This window comes from Notolepis coatsorum (assembly GCF_963971535.1).
Source record: "Notolepis coatsorum genome assembly, chromosome: 16".
NCBI lineage: Eukaryota > Metazoa > Chordata > Actinopteri > Aulopiformes > Paralepididae > Notolepis > Notolepis coatsorum.
Window position 1 is genome coordinate 40,634,059 of NC_140180.1, and position 21,991 is coordinate 40,656,049.

A 21,991-nucleotide genomic window follows, 5' to 3' on the forward strand; every position below is an offset into this window, starting at 1 on the left:
GTAGAGAGGATATGGTTAAATCCCTACTGGTATATCACCCACCCATCACGTGGGTTCCATTTTGTGTGCTGAAGGCTACGATGGCTCAAGAGAACTTTACTGACATGTAGTCACACCAAAGACCTTAGAGTATAGGAAGTGGTCAGTCAGCGGGAAATATTTATGGGAGGCGATGCCCTCACTGAAAAATCAACACCATCATTGACAAAACTGTCATAGTATGTGCACACCGACAATTGTCTGTGGAATTGCAATCAAATGCTTAGGAATGGCAATTCCAATATTGTAAACAAAGTATTTCACAATTTTGATGTAAAAACTAGCCAAATTGCTAGGCTAGCTTACCCTTGTTGTCTGTACCACTGTACGTCATGGAAAATGTCATCAATATGCACCCAACATATAACAAACTAATTTTTGAGCTCTCAAGTTTGCATATTTTTCCAGAGCTGATGACAGTAACAGATACAGTAGCTATGGAAACCAGCGTCTCGTTGTCTTGTTGCCTCAGGTCACACTGTAGTGTGGATTGAACACAATGTAGGCCTTGAAACAATAAACCGTGTACATAGACCTTGAGTTATAGTTTTATGTAATTGCAAATGTAACTGAGGTTTTGGAAGGTGGAATGGAAAACCTCATATTGGAAGAACTTTAGACGTATGAAGGTTGTCCTGTGCAAAAAAAAATATTATAATTAATTTGTTATCAATAACAAATCAACTACAATTTATTTAGAAACTTTTAATTGTTTGAATTAACCCAAATTGTGATGCGGGATGTAACATTAAATGTTACGTGAATGTCTTCTGTCTTACTGTTCTTCTGTTCTTCTCTCCTCTCTCAGGGTCTGAGCTGTGCTCCTATGAGCTAGCCGGTCATAAGTATCCTGGTCTTCCAGAGAGGTTCGACAAATGCCCCAAACTTCCTGTTCCACAGAGGTAGGAAAAGCATGAATGATGGCTGCTTTCCAATAGATGGATTGTTCGGCTGTAACGATTATTTAATAATTTTTTACATTCAAAGCTTCTATTTTTATTTTAAATTTTTTTTACTTTTTCTCCACATTTTTCTATTTTTCTCCCGTCCCCAATTTCGTATTGTCCAATTCTACCCTCCCCTGTCTCGAACGTTGTTAGGCCATGCCTCCCACAAGCCGGCTGCAATGTGGACGAAGCCTTGCATCATGTGTCCCCTCCGGTACTCGAGGAGGTAGCCGTCGCATCTTTTCACCTGCACAGCGCAATCTCTCAACGGCGAGGGTCTGCGTGGGAGGGACACGCCGCCCTCGTCGCTTCCTGATTCTACTGCACAGGCGCACCAACCGACCTGTAGGAGTCACTGTCCACAACGTCCGATCCCCACCCATCCGGTTCCCACCCCCTAATACTGCCAATTGTATTAGTATGAACGACCAGCCAAGCTGGTAGCAACGCCGAGAGCTGGGCTCGAACCCAGCATCTCCTGCGTTGATGGCGAGCGCCTTGCCCACTGCGCCACCTAGCCGCCCATTCAAAGCTTCTATTGACGTTTTTGAATGAAGATTCGAATGTCTGGCGTCATATTTTATGACATAATCATAAAAGAATGAATAAATTGATTAATCTGATTAAATTAGTATTTTTTTTTTATTAAATCAACTTTCTTTAACACATCTTGAGCACCAAACCCGAGAAAAGTCGGGTTTTGGTCGTTATTTCTTTTATTCGCTATTTCCATTCATAATCCATCCATCCAGCCTGATATCATTGTTATCATTGAGAATGGGTCTGAGATCGCAAACATCCAATACCGCCACCTAACGCCTTGCGGCCGCTATTGCACTCCATTTGGAACGATGTGGCTTGGTGTCTGGGCCGAGCTGTGGCGTGCAGGCGGGATCTAACTACTCGGGCAGGGCAATCGCTTATAACGCTTGCATCGACGAGGGTCGGGCCCCCCGGGTTCATGTTCATTGCTGGATTACGTTGGAAACATGATCGCGATCAGTACTTGGAATGGAGATTAGATAATTGGAATATTCTTTTCGGGACAAATCCTCGTCAAGGTAAGGACTATATGGTATCAATATTGCGTTGATCCAAAAATTCCTTCATGCTGATCGGGGCGTGCGTGTGTGTGTGGCGTGTTCCATTGGTAGCGATCAAAGCACGGAGGGGCGCCCCCCCCCCCCCCCCCCCCCCCCTTTCATGCATCCATGATGAAACATAATACCGATAATCTAGCGTTGATTTCAGATTGATTGTTGATCCAAGCGAGGAATGGCACGCTTTATAGTGAAATGCACTAAAACACTGTTTAGCGGCGTTTCCTGGGATTACACAGAATTACTCTAAAACTATACTCATATTCACCATGGTATAAAACGGGAATGTATTGATGAAAAAATTATCTGTTTTTTTGCATCTTGACTGGAAGAAACTCAATGACAATCGACTATATCATTAGAGACATAGCTATAATATTTAATATAGTTTTAGCACTACAAACACCGGCATGTATAATAATCCCCATTCATTACAGTGCTGGCACACACGGCCATACGCCCACAGCGACCACTGGCGCTGAACCAGTTAATATAACTCGTCAGTTTCGTCAACATAAAGAATACAATAAGGGCATGGTTGGTATGAAAGTGATGGTGACGTCTTGATGGAGCGCCGAGCGCCAATCGGATGCAGATAGGCTACATCATTTATGATAAATGTTTTATAAAAAGATTTATGACGAGTCATATACTATAATAGTATAATAATACTATAATATTAGTGTAGCCTAATATGTATCTACAACTGTGAAGAAAATCCCCATTGGTTTAAACAGAATGAATAGACAAAAAAATAAATAAAGAATTAATTCAAATGTAGGGCGGCTAGAGACACCGGGTTCGACTCCGGCTGTCGGCGTTGCCTCCGGCTTGGGCCAGCCGTCATACTAACTCAATTGGCAGAGTTAGCGGGTGGAAGTCGACGGGTGGTAATCTGGAAGTTGTGGACAGCGACTCCTACAGGTCGGTTGAGGACGCCTGCACAGAGTGAACAGTTTCAAGTACCTCGGAGCCCACATATCCGAGGACTTGACATGGACCACACACATTGACAGTGTTGTGAAGAAGGCACGACAACGCCTATACTTCCTCAGGCGCCTAAGGAAGTTCTAAGTCAGTCAGAAGATCCTTAGGAACTTCTACTCATGTACAATAGAGAGCATCCTGACTGGCAACATCACCTCCTGGTTTGGGAATAGCACTGCACAAGACCGTAGCAGACTACAAAGAGTGACACGTTCAGCCGAACACACAATTGGAGGGGGGCTTCCCACCCTCCAGAACATTTACAACAAGCGGTGCAGGGGGAAGGCTAAGAGAATTATTAAGGACTCGAGCCACCCGAACAACTGCCTCTTTGAACTGCTGCGGTCAGGCAAGCGATACCGGAGTCTTAAGGCGAGCACAGAAAGACTCAGAAGAAGCTTCTATCCCCAGGCCATCAGGCTGCTAAACGAACAATAAACACTATGCAACAACCATCAAATGCACACAGCACACACACGCACACACTCACTTAAACAAACAACACACTGCAGCACCCACTCTCCACACTTTAGATCACACAAACACACTTTATATTTATTGATAAAGGATTTGCACTACAACTCGTACACCTACTGTAAATTGTACCTAAATTGCACCTCATCCCATTTCTGCCTTGCACTATATAGTATTGTATATTAGTACACTGCATAGTATTGTGTATTGTATATTATATGGTAACTCAGTTACGTCTATTCTGCATCGAACATTGTACATATGTCTATACTGAACACTGACCTCATTTTTTTACTTCTAATTTACATACTATACTATGTTATTTTATTTCATACTTATCTTATCTTGTCTTGCACAGTCTCTGGAGCGTAACAGTAAGAAGCATTTTGTATAAAAGTATTCTGTACTTCTGTATGACAACTATTAAAGAAACTTGAGAAACTTGAACTTGAACAGCAGAGACAGGAAATGGCGGGGGTAGTGTGAGCCTCCCACACGTTACACCTCGCCAATGAGAGTCCGCGTTGGCAGGTGAAAAGATGTGACAGGCTGCCTCCTCGTGTATCGGAGGGGACACGTGATGCAAGGCTTCTATCCTCCCTACAACCGGCCAGTAAGCTAATAATAATCCCTAACCTTTTACCTCTATGTTATCTCCAACCCCAGCAAAGCATTGCCAGTGTTCAACCGCTGCACGCCAGTGGACATCTCCTGCTATGCCAAGTTTGCCGAGGCTGTGGTGACCTTTGTAAGCGACAACAGCATGCTGCACAGGCTGATTGCCGGGGTGATGGCCAGCAAGGAGATCATTGTGGGCCTCTGCCTTCTGGCGCTAGGTGAGGAACCACCACGTACAGTAAGATGCCACTATGGGCCTGGGGTCACACATCATGGTCTAATGCCATCAGCGGAACATGTCATTCAGATGGAAACACACTCTGTTTTTCCTAGTTCTTCTAGCTGAAAACTCAGAACATGGGTGAACATTACAGATCTTCATGAAACTATCCATTCGATTTTCACAAGTCATAGGCCTTGGGAGTCTTAATCCATTCTTATAGTTTGTTTTAATCTGCTTGGAGTACCAGAGGGGTGGGGTTTACTGCAGTAAAACAATTCAAGACAATGACAGATCAATCACAGAGAAGTGGACTACATTGATTTTCAAATAATCCAAACATTGTCAATGTCTTCTGTAGAGCCTGAATGATATATCGTTTATCCAATATCTTCTTATCAACTATATATGTATCGGTGTGTATATTGCCGATATTCACAGATATTATTATTGGTTGATTAGCCATCTTTTATTAGCTCGAGTGGGCATGTTTTTTCATCACATCATATGAAACTAGAGATTTGGAGGAATCCATAGATACCAGCCATGTCATACATCTCTAACCTCAAGATATAGGAATAGAAATGGGCTCATTGAAGCCACACAGGTCCTCTTTTCAGTCACACCAAACCAAATTTGAAGGATCCTCGCTAAAAACCTGTGCGAATATCAGGCGATGTATCAATATCAATATTATTTGTACTCCCAAATATCAGTATTGGCATCAGCCCCAGGCATGTAGTCCTCTGTGTTGAATCCCTGTACTCCAACCAGGTCAAAACAAATGTACTTTGAAATATTATTTGACCATGTTCTGCTTGGCAGTTGTATCTGCACAAGATTATTGGGTATTCTATAAGGTACTCGACAGGAGGTGTTGCAAATCATCACTAACTTACACTGTAGAAAAGAAGACTGTAAAAAAACAAAAACAGTAAATGTCTGACAACAATGGCTGCCTAATACTAACTGTCAAAATTACAGTAGAATCAAATACATTTACAGATTACAACCTTTATTTAATGGTTAATATTTTGATAAAAGGTAATTTACTGTATTTTTATGGCATTTACACTTGAAGTAGAGAAAAAAAGTAATCTGTAGAATAATACAGTGAATTTCCTGTGAAAAAACTTTTTTACAGTGTACTCTCCACTTTGAAGCTGTCCCCGTTGTGTCTTCCTCATCCAACGCCTTGGGCGCTCAGTGCTGATAAATGAACAATCATTGGGCTCAGTGGGGAATGTAGTGTTTCTCACCGTTCTCTATTATAAATCATTTGGAGGTGGGAGATAGACGGGCAGGAGTCACCTTTGTCCCGCACCAGCGGGTATTGCTGATTTCTCTGCATTGCTGTCAAAGCATATGAGCTCTTACCGTAGGTCGGAACATCAATGACAAAGAAACAGCAACGCTGTGGGAATTAAAGCAAAGTCATCACATCTGTGAGTCCACCCCCCCCCCCCCCCCCCCCCCCCCCCCTGAGATCCGCTCAGAGCTGGTTGCCTTTGGATGAAGGAAAGCTCATAGGTAAAACACATGCAATGGGGATTGTCTTTGTCTCCTGTTTTTGGCCTGCTAACGGCAAATGTTTGCATGAAAGGAGCGTTGGATATGAACTTTTGACACATCCAAGAGGTTCCTGTGAGTATTTTCTCCAGAGCATGGTGGAGGTCTAATGAGCCTCTGACACATGGAGGGTCATTAAAGTCTCATAAGCCCCTTTCACGCAGGGGAAAAAAGCCGGCTTAAGTTATTGCCGGCTTCAAGGGTCAGAGCAGCGTTTAGTAGCCCACCAGAATGCCGCCTTTCGACCGGGTCCTTCTGTGTGAGACAAAGCCATCGCTCTTACACATTACTTACAGTATGATGCAGTAATGATGGAAAACATGCCAACAGTCCCGCTTTCTCGGGTTTCTCTCTTGTTTTAATCCTTTCTCTTGCCGTGCTCCCTTTTGGTAGTTTCTCTTGTTAATATCACGTCCCCCCCCAAAAAAACATTATAACCATATAGTGACACAAATTAAATCAGGCTGTCTTTAGAGGATTTGTGTTGCCAGATTTAATTGAGAAACGTCTCATCTCCTTCATTCACAACCCTTAATTATTAGAGTGTGAACCTACAACTCAGCCAGCCTCCGAGACAAAGCTCCCACAATCAAAGAAATTCTTCATCTGGTGTGAAATATTTCCCCTTCCCTATTCCCGCTGGACTAGTATTAGGGCCCATGGTAATAAAACATTACACCCCGACCTGTGTTATTTCCAGATGTGCATTCACACCCGGGATACGTTTTTACTGAGGTGTTGACATGCCTGTGGCTACCCGATTTGACTCACACTGTCATCACTACGTTGTATGTATCGGCAAAAGTCAAGTGTACAATGTGTATCTATTATTACAAATATATTACTATGTAAGATATATTATTACATATTCAAACAATGTAAACTACTCGTGTTTTCAGCTCCAGCAGAAAATGTTATATCTCATGACAGCCCAAGTCTTATGTACAATGTGTATGGACAAATAGTCCCATGCAATTGGGCTTTAGACACCACACATTTTATTGGCTATAGGGCAGATCTTGCTCTCTCTCATAAGAAACAATGTTGCTAGCCAAATATTAGCAACATTTTAGTTAGTTGACACATTAGGATTATTTAAAAGAAGAGAGAGTGCACTGCTGTAGATGACATTTTCCTGCCCCGGAAAGCTCTTCCGTTCATGTTTAACAGTTTGCTTAGCAACAAAAGGAGGACGTGGTTTTGCGTATGAAAGGGGACATGCCGACAAATTGTTGGCTTTCTTGGGCAGTGTGAATGGGTCTTTGAACCAGCGAATCCGCATTTCAAAATGCCACCTTTTTGCTGGATTCTCTGTGTGAAAAGGGTCCAACAGCCACCTCCAGACTGCCCAGAAGAGCGGATCATGAATGTCATTCTCTTTGAAAAGGTGTCATTTTCTCTCCGCCTGTGTGAATGTGATTGGAGCCCAAGGATGTCGTAGACGTAGACAGTGGTGTACACAGGCTATAATCCAAATGGTCGAGGTGTTTAGAAAATGGGATCACATGACAAGGAAGAAATCTGTGGAGATTTGACACTTTAAATTCAAGGAAGTTGAATGTTGGGATAAAGCTTTGTCCGGTCCCCTGCACCTTTCACAACCACACTACAGAGGAAACCCACATGCACACTGAACAGGAGCTGCGAGCCCCTACGCAGCGCGAAGCAGATCGAGTCAGTTGTATCACGTTGTATATTACAATAAAGCAGGTTGAATTTATTTTTATCTTTTTTGTAGCCCAGGCATACAGATCTATTCATCTTACATAACAGTATTTCTCACCATTTGTATTTAGTTTATTTCGTATTGTATTTAGTTTCTAGAGCTTTAGAGTCTAGAGCTTATTTCGTAATGTATAGAGCTTGCTTAATTTGTATTTTCATGACACATTGCATCCTTTGTTTTTGTCACTATCTTTCGTCATTGCATCCCCAAATAAATTATTTTGAGCATACCTGTCCATGGTGCTGAATCTTTAGACCGAAGTTAGGCACTGTGCCAGTGAGAAAGTTGTATTTAATGTTAAGAGTTAGTTAAGAGAATATAACCCACATTATCATATACTCTCTATATATATCATATACTAATACACTTTTCATTGACCGTGTTTCCAGCATTTACTCCTCGTGGACCTGACGAAACGTTATAAATTAAAAGTTTATTCTGGAGGATATGAGTGTGCGGGTTCTATTCTCTTTATTGTGATTATTACCTAACCGGGCACCCAAAGGTGGGGGACTATATAGCATTTCCACACCGCTACTGTACGATCCAGGCATTAAAGCCAAATGTGCACTTGATCACTGCGAGTTCTGATGTGAGCCCGAGCCCTAATGTTGGCATGGGATTACGCACAGGAGCTGGAGTTGTTAGCTGCCGTCACCTATACAAAAGCACATACTTTTCTCACACACATTTGCAATGAATATTACAGCACAAACGTTTGTCATCCATGTCTTTCATCATTCCGTATAGACTGCTGTTCCTAAAGATGTAGTCTGTAGTCGTGCACAGACCCAGGGAATTTGGCAACCACATTATTATATTACTGGCATTGCACACCTGGGTGTTACTGTTGATACGTTTGCTTCCTATTTCTAAAAACATGTTCGTTTTCGCTTGGTGCTACAATTGGAACGCGAGTGCAGTCAATGATAATAATAATAATCTTTATTTATATAGCAGTTCAAAGTGCTTTACATAATGAAGACATAATAAAACAAGCAGCAAGAGTAATGCATAAAACAAATAAGAATTGCAGCATGATGCAAAATCTAAATCTCGTTACAAAATCAATCAATCAATAGCGCCGACAACATTGGGGAAGCCGGCAATGTTACATAACAATATTTAAATAATAAATAAGATTGCAGGGGATCTCTGGGTGGCTGGCTCAATATCATCCTTGATTTCATCGAGTAGATCAAGAATTGCTTGCAGTGGCAACCTGTGTCTCCGGTTGATTTCGGTCTCGCTTAAATCAAAAAGTGATATTCTCATTAGAAATATTCTTTCACGAGCACGCCTGGCATTACGATGCCTTCGCCTGGCAACAATTAATGCTGCCATGATCACCCGAGATGCTCGCAATGACACCCCTTTATAAATGCTTAGTTACCACCAAATCTCTCAAGACGTAAATAGGGTCGCTTTAACTGCGCGGTGCAATTAGCGCCGACCTTTGTGAACCGGGAGTGTTTTTTGATGAGGCTCATTTGCATAGAAAGGGGCACCTGTTCCGCCCATATTACCTCATTTAAATACCCGTGAATAGCACCGACACGCAATGCTGGGGGCAACCGCATTTCACCCATTGCGCTTCCTTTGTGTTTCAGAGCTATTTGCGCTGGCATAGCGTCAGAAAAAGCAGCGCAATTCCTTGGTGAATTCACCCCTCAGAGTTCATGAGTTTTAATTGGTCCTCCTGCAGAGTTTTCTGTGGGGATTGAATCCTGGTGTTGTTTTATAAAGATTAAATAAAGATTGCAAAGTTATTGAGGGATAGCATTAGTAAAATATAGAACAACACATTGCATCCACATATCTAATGAACTAAAGACCAAAGCAATATAATACTCTATCTTGGAAAATCAACTACCCTGTTGATTTGGACAATATTTAGCATATTGGTGAATTTCTACCCAACATTTCTCCCATCTAATTGCCCATTGAATGGTTGATTATCCATGTTGTGTTCTGCAGTTCTCTCCATGATTTTGATGGTGATTATCCGCTACATCTCAGCCGTGCTGGTGTGGATCCTCACTGGCCTCGTGGTTTTGGGCTCTCTTGGTGAGCTAATTTAATTTCTTACCTTGCGGCATAATGAAATGTTTATTTCTTTCTCATTTTCATTTTTTTCAGTTTCAAATGTTGGTACATTTAGGCTGTGTGCTGGTAAGCTTGTCAGTTCGACTAGCCATTTATGCTAGTAACCAAACATCACTTTTGTGATTTATATTTAATAAATAATTTAATTATAAATAAAAAATAAATTATTAAATTAATAATTTCGATTAGTAAAAATACTAAAATAAGTGAATGGTAAACGATAAATCGAATAGCCTCTGTGGTTGGGGGGCAAAAAGAAAAGTAATTTTAAGTAATTAAGTAAGTCATTTTCATTTCAATTTTCATTGCCTATACAAAGTACCCTACTAGTGAAGAAGAATACAAAATTTACAACATTTGATAGATAAGTTGGTACTTTAATTGTACATTACCGCAGTGAGGATGAGCAGGTCTGTACTCTCTTAGTGCTAAATTTGTCCAATCCGTTACTTTTAGTAGACACCATAGACACAGACCATTTGTTTGAGGTCATTCAACAAAGAATTCTCCATTACAGACCTAACATTTATTTATGTGTGGGGAAAAATGCTGAAAATCAAGTCACTTTGCTTTGACATGACGTGGCTTTTGGTATTGGATTTTTTTTATTGGGGAAATTCTGTAATGCTAATACCCTATTTTAGCCAGGTATCTGCCCAATATTAAATACCAGCATCAGTGCATTTCTACTTTTAAGTGAACGTTATTACCCTTTCAATATTAGTAATTGACTTAGTGAATTAGGCTATGTTCAGACTGCAGACAAAAGTGGCCCAAATCAGATTTCTTTGCTCATATGTGACTCAGATCAGATTTTTTTTGCTGCACCCAGTGTGAACAGCACAAATCACATGGAATCTGATCTTTTCAATTCTGATTTGGGCCACTTTCATGTAGTCCTAATTCCTAAATCAGATACAGGTCTGATCTTTTGCAATGCTGCCACATTTTGAAAAGAAAAAATTATAATGTATCTGAGCAATAAATCAGAATTGAGCACTAAAGCTTGCAGTGTGAACGTAGCCTTAGATTCAAGATAAAAATATAAGAATCATAATGTATAATAATAATAAATTACTAAATACATTATTCTATGCAGAAATAAAGTTAGCCTTTAAAAAATAATAATTATAGTAGATTACAGAAAAGCTGAATGTAAACAATGTTGTCTGTCCTCAGCGGGCACAAGTGTCCTGTGGTGGCTTTACATAGACCATCGGTTATACGGCGACAACACTTCAGCTAAAGTGATGAAGGATGCCAAGGAGGAGGCAGAGATGACCAGGGACAACGCCCAGGCTCTGCTGGTGTACGCCATCGCTGCCACTGTTTTTACTGTGAGTTCCTACAGTATGTCACTATGAGCGGAGATCAGGAGCACAGCACTAAATAACAGTGTGGTTGCCGTTTCATGAATTGGATATGAGTTGTACGCCCTTTGTACGGTGGCCTTCTCGCTTTCTTTCCCCCCCCCCATTCTATCAATCTGTCTCTGCATCCCTCTTTCTCTCTCTCTTCACCTGTCTCTCTCTCCACATGTCATGATGCTGTTAATGATTGAAATATTGATTTGACAGACACTGCCCAGTTATTCAATAATATGAGGCCCTACATTTTCTTTTATTATACTTGACATCTCATTTTTATGTGTATAGTAATTTACACCTGTAGGCTACAATGATTCTTAGTAAATAAAACATTCTCCAGCGTTTCCCATCCATATATTACTTGTGGCAGCCCACCACAAAATCAAGACGGACCACAAAAAAGATTTCCCAAGCTGACACAATAACACATTGACAGCGTTTTTACAGTCTCCTACCACCACATAGCTGTGGTAAGCACTCTTCTCGATGTCTCACTCCCTTCCTCTTTCCTGTCAATCCCCCTCTCGTGTCTCTCTCTCAGGTAATCCTCCTCCTGCTGATGCTGTTCATGAGGAAGCGAGTGGCTCTCACCATCGCCCTATTCCACGTGGCAGGGAAGGTGTTCATCCACCTGCCGCTGCTCACGCTACAGCCCTTCTGCACCTTCCTGGCCCTGCTACTCTTCTGGATCTACTGGATCCTGGTTCTGCTCTTTCTGGGAACCACTGGTGAGTAGAGAGACAGCAGAGGCACATTTAAGCACCTTCCACATGGCGACTCGTTCGGCTATGTGCAGCACAACTCCTCCACCTCCTGGCTCACCGTGCATGTGGAATGGGATGTGTTTATGAGAGAAGTGACTGGAAACAAAACAAACAAAAAGAAACATGATATAGCTATTTCATATTGAATAATCGGAGAGACACCAGAACTTGCAACCAGAGCTTCTGGGTGTAGCATATTGATCCTGTGAGTAGGAAGTCGAACGTTCAAAGGGGGAGGTCTGAAATGCTGTAGTTAAAGCTCACCGATTGGCCAGTAGGTCTGTTTATGTACAGCACAAACTCACCCCCCGATGCATGACTTCCCCCAGAGGAATATGTTTTGAATGTAATTGAAATGCCTCCACTGTCCACATTGCTTTTAGATTGCCTTCCATCAAACTCCTGAGTTAATAAAAAGTCCAATGACCAGGAAGCTTTAGACAGGCAGCAAACGGGAACTCTGGGGACACAAAACCAAAAAGGTTTTAATCCACACAACTACATGCAGGGCAGGCAAGGGTTATTTTCAACACAAAACCACAGTCCTCCTGCATTTTGAAACAGCTGATAGGCCTTGTTACCTGTGAACCGGCTCCAGCACATAGTTATGAATTGGCTTCTATCAAGGAACAAAATAGTGGCAAGTAGGGGTGTAACAGTACACAAAAGTCACGGTACGGTACGTACCTCGGTTTTGAAGTCAAGGTTCGGTACGGGTTTTCGGTACAGTGGGGGAACGTTTGGCTTTCCATGTTCCACTCAGGGGTGATGTAGTGTGCAGTAACTAATTGTACTTGTAGGGCTGTCAACGAATATTCTATATCGAAATTAACACTTTGGTTGCCAAATGACGAGTTTAGGCGTCCTTCCCCGCCATGCTCAAGTTGCCGAAGACGCCGTAACTCGTCTTTGATATCAATATTTCAAAAATCTGTGATTGGAATCATATTTCCTTTCCGGGGCCCTGAGACACAAGTGTGATCTCCTCTCAATCCTCTAGCGGTTCAAGACCGCCATCTGGTGGCAGATCGAAAAAACGGATGTTACCTTTAACCCGGCAGGACTCACTCCATATGTGGTCCGGGCACTCGCTAATGTTAGAGAGACTCAGTCTTCACACAGTGAACATCGATCGCTGCAAATAACTCGAAAAAACAACATGATTTGGACGTATATATTATTATACAACCTGGAAATGGACCGGGTATTTCAACATCCCATAATGGAAAACTGTCTACCCCACGCTGATCGCCCAACGGCCCGCGGAGACTGGGGTGAGTTTTAGCGTGTAATATTACCGTGTTTGACACTAACTGCTATGATGAACATTTGACCCACATTAGATGAATGGTAAAACGTTGCCCACGGAATTATAAACGATCCCCCGCCCATCCGGTCAATATCAGATGATACGTAGAAACTTCTAGAAGTACGTCCAATTGAAATGTTTGATCTCGCACAGATTCCTACCAAACTGTATTTCATCATCAATATACTGTATTTGGAGCTATAAATCACGTTCTGGAGAAAGCTGCAAAAAGAGATGAAAACATACTTATACTTTAGATCATATTTTAGTATGAATATGTGAATGAAAAAGTTTAACGTTGCTACACCATGAACAATACATATAGGACCTTGAATGGGCCCTAATAATGGCAATCTAGCAATAGAATTAAAAAAGTTATAGCCCTGCAAAGAAGGGGAACTTCTCCATGTTAAATAGAGCTGGCAACGGATGGTATATCATGAATTTAACCTTAGGCAATCAAAGTGTTAATAATCGAAAAAAAAACATGATATTAGCTTGTGAAAAAAACAGCCCCGGTGGGAGGTCGTTAGTGGTTAACATACCGTTGTATTCGTTCGATACACACTGAAGCGGTTCGGTTCGGTACGGATACGTGTACCTTTACACCCCTAGTGGCAAGTGATGGCAGAATCGCAAATACAGGAGGACGGTAGTTTTGTGTTGGATGGGAACCCTTTTTCCTGCATGTTGTGGTGCGAATTAAAACCTTTTGGTTTTGTGACCCTGTTTGCTTACTGGTTCTCTCGGACCCCGGCTAGAACTCACACACCAAGCACAGCTACTTGATCATTTTAATATTACATAAAGAGTCTGGTAAGAAATATGAACGAGAAAACTCACCACAACTGTAAAAATCCACAATCAGAAAAAGAGGATAGCGGTAAACTACAGATTAGGGCTGGGCGATATAACGATAACGATAATTATCGCGATATATTTTAATAATCGATATTAAAAAAATATATATATCGAATTTTATTTTTTATTTTATTTCTTTGTTAAACCCAGAGACAGTGGACAGACTTGTCATGTGTTGATTCATTAGGCAAGGGTGGTAAAAAATATTAAGACTGTGTATGGAATCATCTGTATTGTTTCCAACATCCAGCCAACAATTTATTTCCCAAGATGGATTTACTGTATATAGTGTTTTGGAATTAAAGTCATCGGTTGTAGATCTGTAAGCCAGTTCTTAGGTTTTTATGAGGGTCCTCTGTGGTTTCTTCTCTCTACTTCTCCAGGGAACCCTCTCCAAAACGAAGAGACAGGCTTGACAGAGTTCCGGCTGACTGGCCCCCTCCAGTACATGACGTGGTACCATGCCGTGGGCCTCATCTGGATCAGTGAGTTCATCCTGGCCTGCCAACAGATGACTGTGGCCGGGGCTGTCGTCACCTACTACTTCACAAGGTTCGGCCTCCTACTATTAACAGAAATCTCTTTTGTCATCAGTGTTGGGGGAGGTACTCTAAAACTGTAGTTTACCAAACTACTAGCTACTTCACAAAGAAAACTAGTCAAACTAAATCTTAGCAATTCTAGTAGTTTAGTTTGTCAAACTAAAACTACTTTAAAACTACAGTCTGAAATGTAATATAGTTACACAGAGCAACAACTGAACTGACAAAGTAAAGTGTGGGTGTGTTTGATTTAGGGACTAGAGCAGGCAAAACCTCACTTAAGCAAATGTCAGATGTGTATCATGGTGTACCAAAGATCATTGGATGATGTGGCTTCACAACGATAGTGTCAAATCTGTCATTGAGTGACTGAACTAGCTGATGTAAATCTACAATGAATGGAATTAACGTTATATGAGAAATAAACACTGTTTGTCTTTATCACTTGAGTTTGTGTTAAACTAGCACAAGGGTTCACAGGTGCAAATAAACTCCCAAGATTTTGAGACAATGGCCCTACTGTTATGCTTTTCTGCTAGCTTGCTAATGTTAGCTAGTACTGATGTTAGCTAACGTGATGACTGAATTAGCTTGGCTAGCACTTTTAATTTGAAGGCAACACTTCTCTGCAGGAAGTCTTATTTAAGCTTAATCAAGCTAACTTGACACAGCTACAGATTTAACGCTATCGCCGGCCACATACAGCGTGACTGACATTTTTAATGCGACTCAACTGAAGAACAGACCCCAAGCCGATCTGCCAGGCCGGTACTTACCTTTAACTACTGAAGTCAACTACTGCCCAACACTGTATGTCATTTACTCTCTCCCATGACCTTGTTGAACCTAATGGTTGCTTCAGTGCTCCTGAAAATTCAAATGAATGGGAGTGGAATAAGGCCATGTCTCAAGTCTTTTTCAAATGTATGTAACACAGTGGACGTTAAAACACATACAGTACAGTCCATGATATACAAAATAGTTAACATACACAGGAGTTGATTTACAAAAAGAGAACCCCGATATCACAGCTCTCAACAATTGTAACCAAACCACCAAAATACATCTACATCAAGTGCGTCAAAATGGTCAGAAACATCAATATGAAAGTAGAAGTTTCCTTTGGTTTAGTATAGAAAATAGAAAAAACAACATTGTGTTAAATGTAGAATCTGTAATGCCATCTAACAGTGACCTCTAGGCAAAGGTGCTGTTGGTACGTGACTTTCCTTAAACTTTTCCTTTTGTGTTGGTCTGATGTGGAATTGAGTGGTGATAGGGAAGGGGTTGCTACACATCAGACTCTGCCAAGAGAAGTCTGGATAAATTCACAGTATAATACGTTTTATAGGTAGCTTTATAGTAACGTATTATACTGTGAATTTCTCCAGACCTCACTTGTCAGAGTCTGAGGTGTGGCCAGCAATAATAACCTCCTCTATCCCACTCATCACACATCAGACCAAAAAAAGGTTGCTATTAGACAGCATTATAGATTCTACCTTTAAGGACCACAAATAACCTGTTCTCATAACATAAATAATACATTTAATACATATATTTCAGGGACAAGACTAGACTCCCTGTGACGCCCATCCTGTCGTCGGTCCTGAGGCTGGTCAGGTACCACCTGGGGACCGTGGCCAAGGGCTCCTTCATCATCACCCTGGTCAAGATCCCACGACTCATCCTCATGTACATCCATAACCAGCTCAAAGGAAAGGTACGAGGGAAAGAGGACTGGCGCTCTGACTGAGGGAGTAGAAGGTGGAGGGGGATGGGGTTTGGCAGTTCTGTAGCTCAATAATAATAGTAATAATACATTTGATTCACTTTTTTAGAACTCAAAGTTACGCTAAGGAGCAGGGGTAGTTAAACAAACAACAGACAAGCAACAAAAACACACACGGATGGATGGGAGGAGGGGCTAAGAGGAGGCAGTGGGGAAGAGATGGGTCTTGAGACAGGAATGGAAACTTGAGAGAGACGCTGAGTCTCTAATGTCTTGGGGTGAGGGAGTTCCAGAGCCTGGAAGCTGCCCCGGAGAAGGTTCTGTCATATTGTAAGGTGCTTTGGATAAAAGCATCCACCAAATGGTGTATGTTATTATGTGACTGTAGCACTTTAGTTCATCAAGGGGTTGTGCAGTATGCAGTAGGGGTGGGAAAGAAATCTATTCACTTAATTCCCAAATCGATATTTAACTTCACTAGATTACCATGGCAAAGTAGCCAGGTGGAAGCTATTCGGCTGCAAGGTAGCCTAGCTTAGCACAAACGAATGGAAGCGGATACGGACCACTAGCCTAGTTTAAAACTCCGGGAGAGGTGTTTTTGGCCAACAGCTAGACTAGCTGGTCTGTATCCGCTTCCATTCATTTGTGCTGAGCTTGGCTTGGAATCCAACAAAGAACATACAAAAAAAGAGACCCCCTGTGTCTCCCTCCTTGTATTCTCTCCCTGTCTCTCCTAGGAAAACGCGTGTGCACGTTGCATGCTGAAGACCTGCATCTGCTGCCTATGGTGTTTGGAGAAGTGCCTCAACTATATCAATCAGGTACAATATACTCTCTCTCTCTCTCTCTTGGTAACGATCTGCCATGCACCCCCCCCCCCCCCCACTTGATAAAGATCTGCCATACTATTTCCAAAGTTTGTTTTACATTTACTCTTCGCTGACAGTGCAGGTTGGTGTGGATTATTTAGCATTGTCACAGTTTATGGCCATATTTTATCATATGTCTTTTCATCATGACCACTGGTGGGTAGAGTGATGCGGCAGGGGAAAACAGCTCCCCCATGCTTCCTTCACCTGGGAGAGAAGGAAAGACGATGGTGTAGTTCTCAGACACTGCATCTCTAACCCGTTAATGCATCTAATCGTGTTTCCATGGAGCCTTTGTGTCTTATTCTCCGTCTCCTCGTTCCTCTAGAATGCATACGCAGCGACGGCCATTAACAGCACCAGTTTCTGCACGTCGGCGCGCGACGCCTTTGTGATCCTGGTGGAGAACGCTCTGAGGGTGGCCGCCATCAATGCTGTGGGAGACTTTGTTCTCTTCCTGGGGAAGGTAGGCCTGCTGCTGGGAGAGCCTCACGCTAGCTGTCTTTGTGCAGTGAGGAAGATCTGTCATTTAGCAGTTCCTTCTCATTTAATTGCTCGAATCTTGTATTGTAATTTATGCTCGACTGCTATAAAAAGAAACAAAAAACCTTCTCACTCCTCCATAAAAGGATGGATTTAAAATTGTATAAGAGAAGGGGTTTTGCAATGGCACAAAGACATTCTAGGCTTTTATTATTATTATTATTATTATTATTATTATTATTATTATGTTTTACATGTTTTATGCTTATACAGTATACAATTATGGTACCTTGGCATACATTGAGTTTTTTTCTTAACACTTCCAGTGCCACGCCTCTTACTCATCATTGGCGTCTCATGCCACCCATTAACCCCATGTAAACGGTCACCTTGTTTGTAGAGCTATAAAACCATATTCTATATTATAGCTATGGATACAGTACTATAGTCATTTGACACTGGGTTTCTTCCGGTCAAGATGCAAAAAAGAAAGAAAATGTCCATCCATATGTTCCCGTGTTATACCGTGGTGAATATAAGTATGGTTTTAGAGCGGTCTATCGTAATCCATGAAATGCTGAGTTATAGCCCTACACGTCGATTACATTGTAGACACTAGCATTCCTCGCCTGAACCCGCTATTGTTCCGGATTCAAGTCCACATTATCGGTATTATGTTCCATCATGAATGCATGAACGGGGGGGGGGGGTCGTTTCTGATTATTCGAGCGTCAGTAACGGCATTCGCATTGAACACTAGAAGCGGTTACCAGCCCGATCGCTATGAAAGCATTGCAGGATCAAGCTAGAATTTACGTCAAATCGCTCTTACCTTTGGCCGAAAGTAATCCAAAAAGAATATTCCAATTTCTTGATCGCCATCTGGTAGATCCAATCCCCATTTGATCGACATTATAAACGACCATAACATACAGATCAAGCATAGTTGATGGGCTTCGATGTAACCGGCTGAACTGTGCCGCTTCCTGAGAACAAGAAATGAAATCTGAGACCTGGGGTCATTCCACAGCTCAGGATATAATGTTAGCAATGTAGCTCGATACCGCCGCCTGGTAGGATGCGGCTGGTACTGCACCTTCAGATTCCCACTATGCATTTTTCAGCCAACACACAGCACCCTGAGAATGAATAGGGTATTCAAATCGAAAAAAAGGAAAAAATACCCAGAAACGAGAATCTTCGTTTATGGCACTGAACCGTTGGGGCACGGAAACGAGAATCTTCGTTTTTGGCAACCAAAGTGTTAAGAGCAAAAAGCAACATAGATTGCCATACAAACACACTGGGTAAAAACTAGATCAGTCAACTCTATTCTGAAGAGCTATGTATGTAAGTATGTGTGTGTGTGTGTGTGTGTGTGTGTGTGTGTGTGCACACTCGCGCTAACGATTTACCTTTGGGTATTAGACTTTGGAACCTCACGACTCTAGTTTAGCACCACAAACAAACCCACACTGGGAAGACACATCCTTTCATGCATCAACAACACTGTATCCCTCATGGATATGTATGTGTCTCCAGGTGCTGATCGTGACATCGACGGCGTTCGCTGGCGTGCTACTGCTGAATTACCAGCGGGACTACGCGGAGTGGCTCCTCCCCCTCATCATCGTCTGCCTCTTTGCCTTCCTGGTGGCCCACTGCTTCCTGTCCATCTTCGAGATTGTGGTGGATGTGCTCTTCCTCTGCTTCGCCATCGACACCAAATACAACGACGGCACGCCTGGCAAGGAATTCTATATGGACAAGGCACTGATGGTAAGTCAGTCGGTTGATGTTAGCCCGGCCATAATAACCAGACTCATCCACCAAAACATGTTGAGTGTATCTGGTGAGTTGTTTTGTTGTACCTGCCTGGCAGGGGTCCAGTGAGGTGAACTGACAGATCTCACTTTGACTGGAGCAGCCCTTTTTTAGATTAGAGCATTCACATAGAGGTTTTTGGTATTTTGTGTGTGTCCCACACCTCGGATCAATGAAGTGAGTTTGATTGGAGTGTATACTGTAGGCGGTTTCACTGAAATTCTGTTGCTAGGGAACGGTTTGGATCCAACTGTATTTCATGTCAGTTGCATTAGCAAACACTGCAACAAGGAAACTATGACATATACAAGCTATATGAGGAAATATACATAAACCAATATATCAAACGTTAGCTAGTTAACACTGCAACAAATTGTTGATGATTCTGAGGTAATAACCTGTTTGAATTATATAAACGAGGAGACGGTCATGATGCCATTCAACTCGATGTCGGCCGAACTGAAATGTTCCACACTTGGCACTAGTGTGCGTTCATGTACTACACAGCGTTGATCCTTCCTTCTTGTAGTTTCTTGCACTTTAACAGGAAGTGAACTCTGGTCCTTTCAGTACGTTATTGTTGTCACTTTCAAACTGTATATCCATTGGGTGAAATGGTACAAGTGTTTCCCCACAGGTGACTTGTGCTGATGGTGGAAGGCTAGGACATACAAAAGGTGATTTGTGGTGATGGTGGCTGGCTAGGACAGACACAAGGTGATTTGTGGTGATGGTGGCAGGCTAGGACATACAAAAGGTGATTTGTGGTGATGGTGGCTGGCTAGGACAGACACAAGGTGATTTGTGGTGATGGTGACTGGCTAGGACATACAAAAGGTGATTTGTGGTGATGGTGGCTGGCTAGGACAGACACAAGGTGATTTGTGGTGATGGTGGCTGGCTAGGACAGACACAAGGTGATTTGTGGTGATGGTGGCAGGCTAGGACAGACAAAAGGTGATTTGTGGTGATGGTGGCTGGCTAGGACAGACAAAAGGTGATTTGTGGTGATGGTGGCAGGCTAGGACAGACAAAAGGTGACTTGTGGTGATGGTGGCAGGCTAGGACAGACAAAAGGTGCAGAATTGAGCAGTTGAAAGAACTATGCTCTCATGCAACACAATCTAAACTATGTGTGGTGGGCTGCCACAAATAAGCCATTGTATGGGATACACTCTAGCACAGGTCGGCAATAGGCGGCCCGCGGGCCGAAATTGGCCCGCCAGCAATAATATCTGGCCCCTCAGATTATTAATTTTTTAAATTTTTTTATCAGACCAACTAGGCTAGGCTATATGTTAGCTATAATGTCCAAATAGAGAAACTACCACCACCTAAAGAATGCTTATTATACTTTGTTTTATCCATGTTGAGAGTGAATAACAGGTATAGGCAGCAAGGTGCAATGTAGCGCTTGCTCAACATGAAAAAAGTCGGTGGACAGCGCCTGGTGCTGAAATAACAAACAAGCCACACCACATGTGTGGTGTAAAATTAAAACACCAGTTCAGTAAGTCATTCAAACTTTATCTTTACCTATATATGACTGTGACGGCACCACACATGTGAACAGTAACAATGCAATTAAACTGAAGTCAAATCAGAGCAAAAAAAGCTGAATCTGCTTCAAGAAGATGCGCTACATTAGGTACCGTATATAAGGAATTACAACGAGACATTTATTGACTAAATAAAAAATACAATTAGGCTTTTAACCCTCTAAAGCCGGGTGCAACACTAGACATGTTTTGTAAAACATTAAATATCTTTGGATTTGTTTGTGATAAAGACTTGCTTTATTGTATCGGAATCGATTGTCATCTCAAAATTTAGTGCATCTCTCAGAGAATGTGCGGATATAAAGCATAGAATCTTGAAATATCTAGATTGGTTGTTTTCCCTGGACTGCATCTAATCCACTGTATCTAACCATTTATCATATACCTATGTCTGTCACTATAGCCAATGGAAATGCTAGAAAGGGTCACATGGACTGGGAGAACCAATAGAAAATTCCTATTGTTTCTCAATAGTCCAGTGCGCTCCACAGAAAGGGCCATCAGATAGACGCATTGGTTGCATGTAATGTAAGATAGACCAATAAGAGAGAGGCGCTTGTCTCTGGTTTTATAATAAAATGGCAAAAAGACACAAGGTATAATGTTCAGTGCAAATGTGTATGTCGTTTACAGTTTATTATGCCACCTATGCAGCTCGTTTATTTTCTCCATTCTCTGCCTCTGCCACAAATGTATGTCTTAGTTATAAGGTGGTCTGTCACAGAGTTAAAATGTTTTCACTATCAATATATATTAAATTAGCCATTGTTTTAGTTTCCGGCCCCCCATACAATGGCTTGGAAAAAATGTGGCCCTCGGCCAAACTTAATTGCCTACCCCGTCTAGTAGCTAAGGTCAGTGATCTAGCCCAGGGGTTCCCAAACTTTTCAGG

The 21,991-nt window shown here is 42.0% G+C and overlaps 1 protein-coding gene across 1 annotated transcript in view; it reads left to right on the top strand.

Annotated features, from left to right (window-relative positions):
- Positions 1 to 21,991, top strand: part of slc44a1b (solute carrier family 44 member 1b) — a gene marked incomplete at its 5' end in the record, with an annotated part of 95,170 nt that overhangs the window by 64,663 nt on the left and 8,516 nt on the right. Inside the window, 10 exons of the mRNA XM_084331712.1 lie at positions 848 to 941; positions 4,214 to 4,383; positions 9,658 to 9,747; positions 10,966 to 11,123; positions 11,695 to 11,881; positions 14,471 to 14,639; positions 16,196 to 16,352; positions 17,102 to 17,185; positions 17,562 to 17,699; positions 19,259 to 19,495. Of these exons, the coding sequence (XP_084187838.1) occupies positions 848 to 941; positions 4,214 to 4,383; positions 9,658 to 9,747; positions 10,966 to 11,123; positions 11,695 to 11,881; positions 14,471 to 14,639; positions 16,196 to 16,352; positions 17,102 to 17,185; positions 17,562 to 17,699; positions 19,259 to 19,495 (1,484 nt within the window). The remainder of the gene's footprint in view (positions 1 to 847; positions 942 to 4,213; positions 4,384 to 9,657; positions 9,748 to 10,965; positions 11,124 to 11,694; positions 11,882 to 14,470; positions 14,640 to 16,195; positions 16,353 to 17,101; positions 17,186 to 17,561; positions 17,700 to 19,258; positions 19,496 to 21,991) is intronic.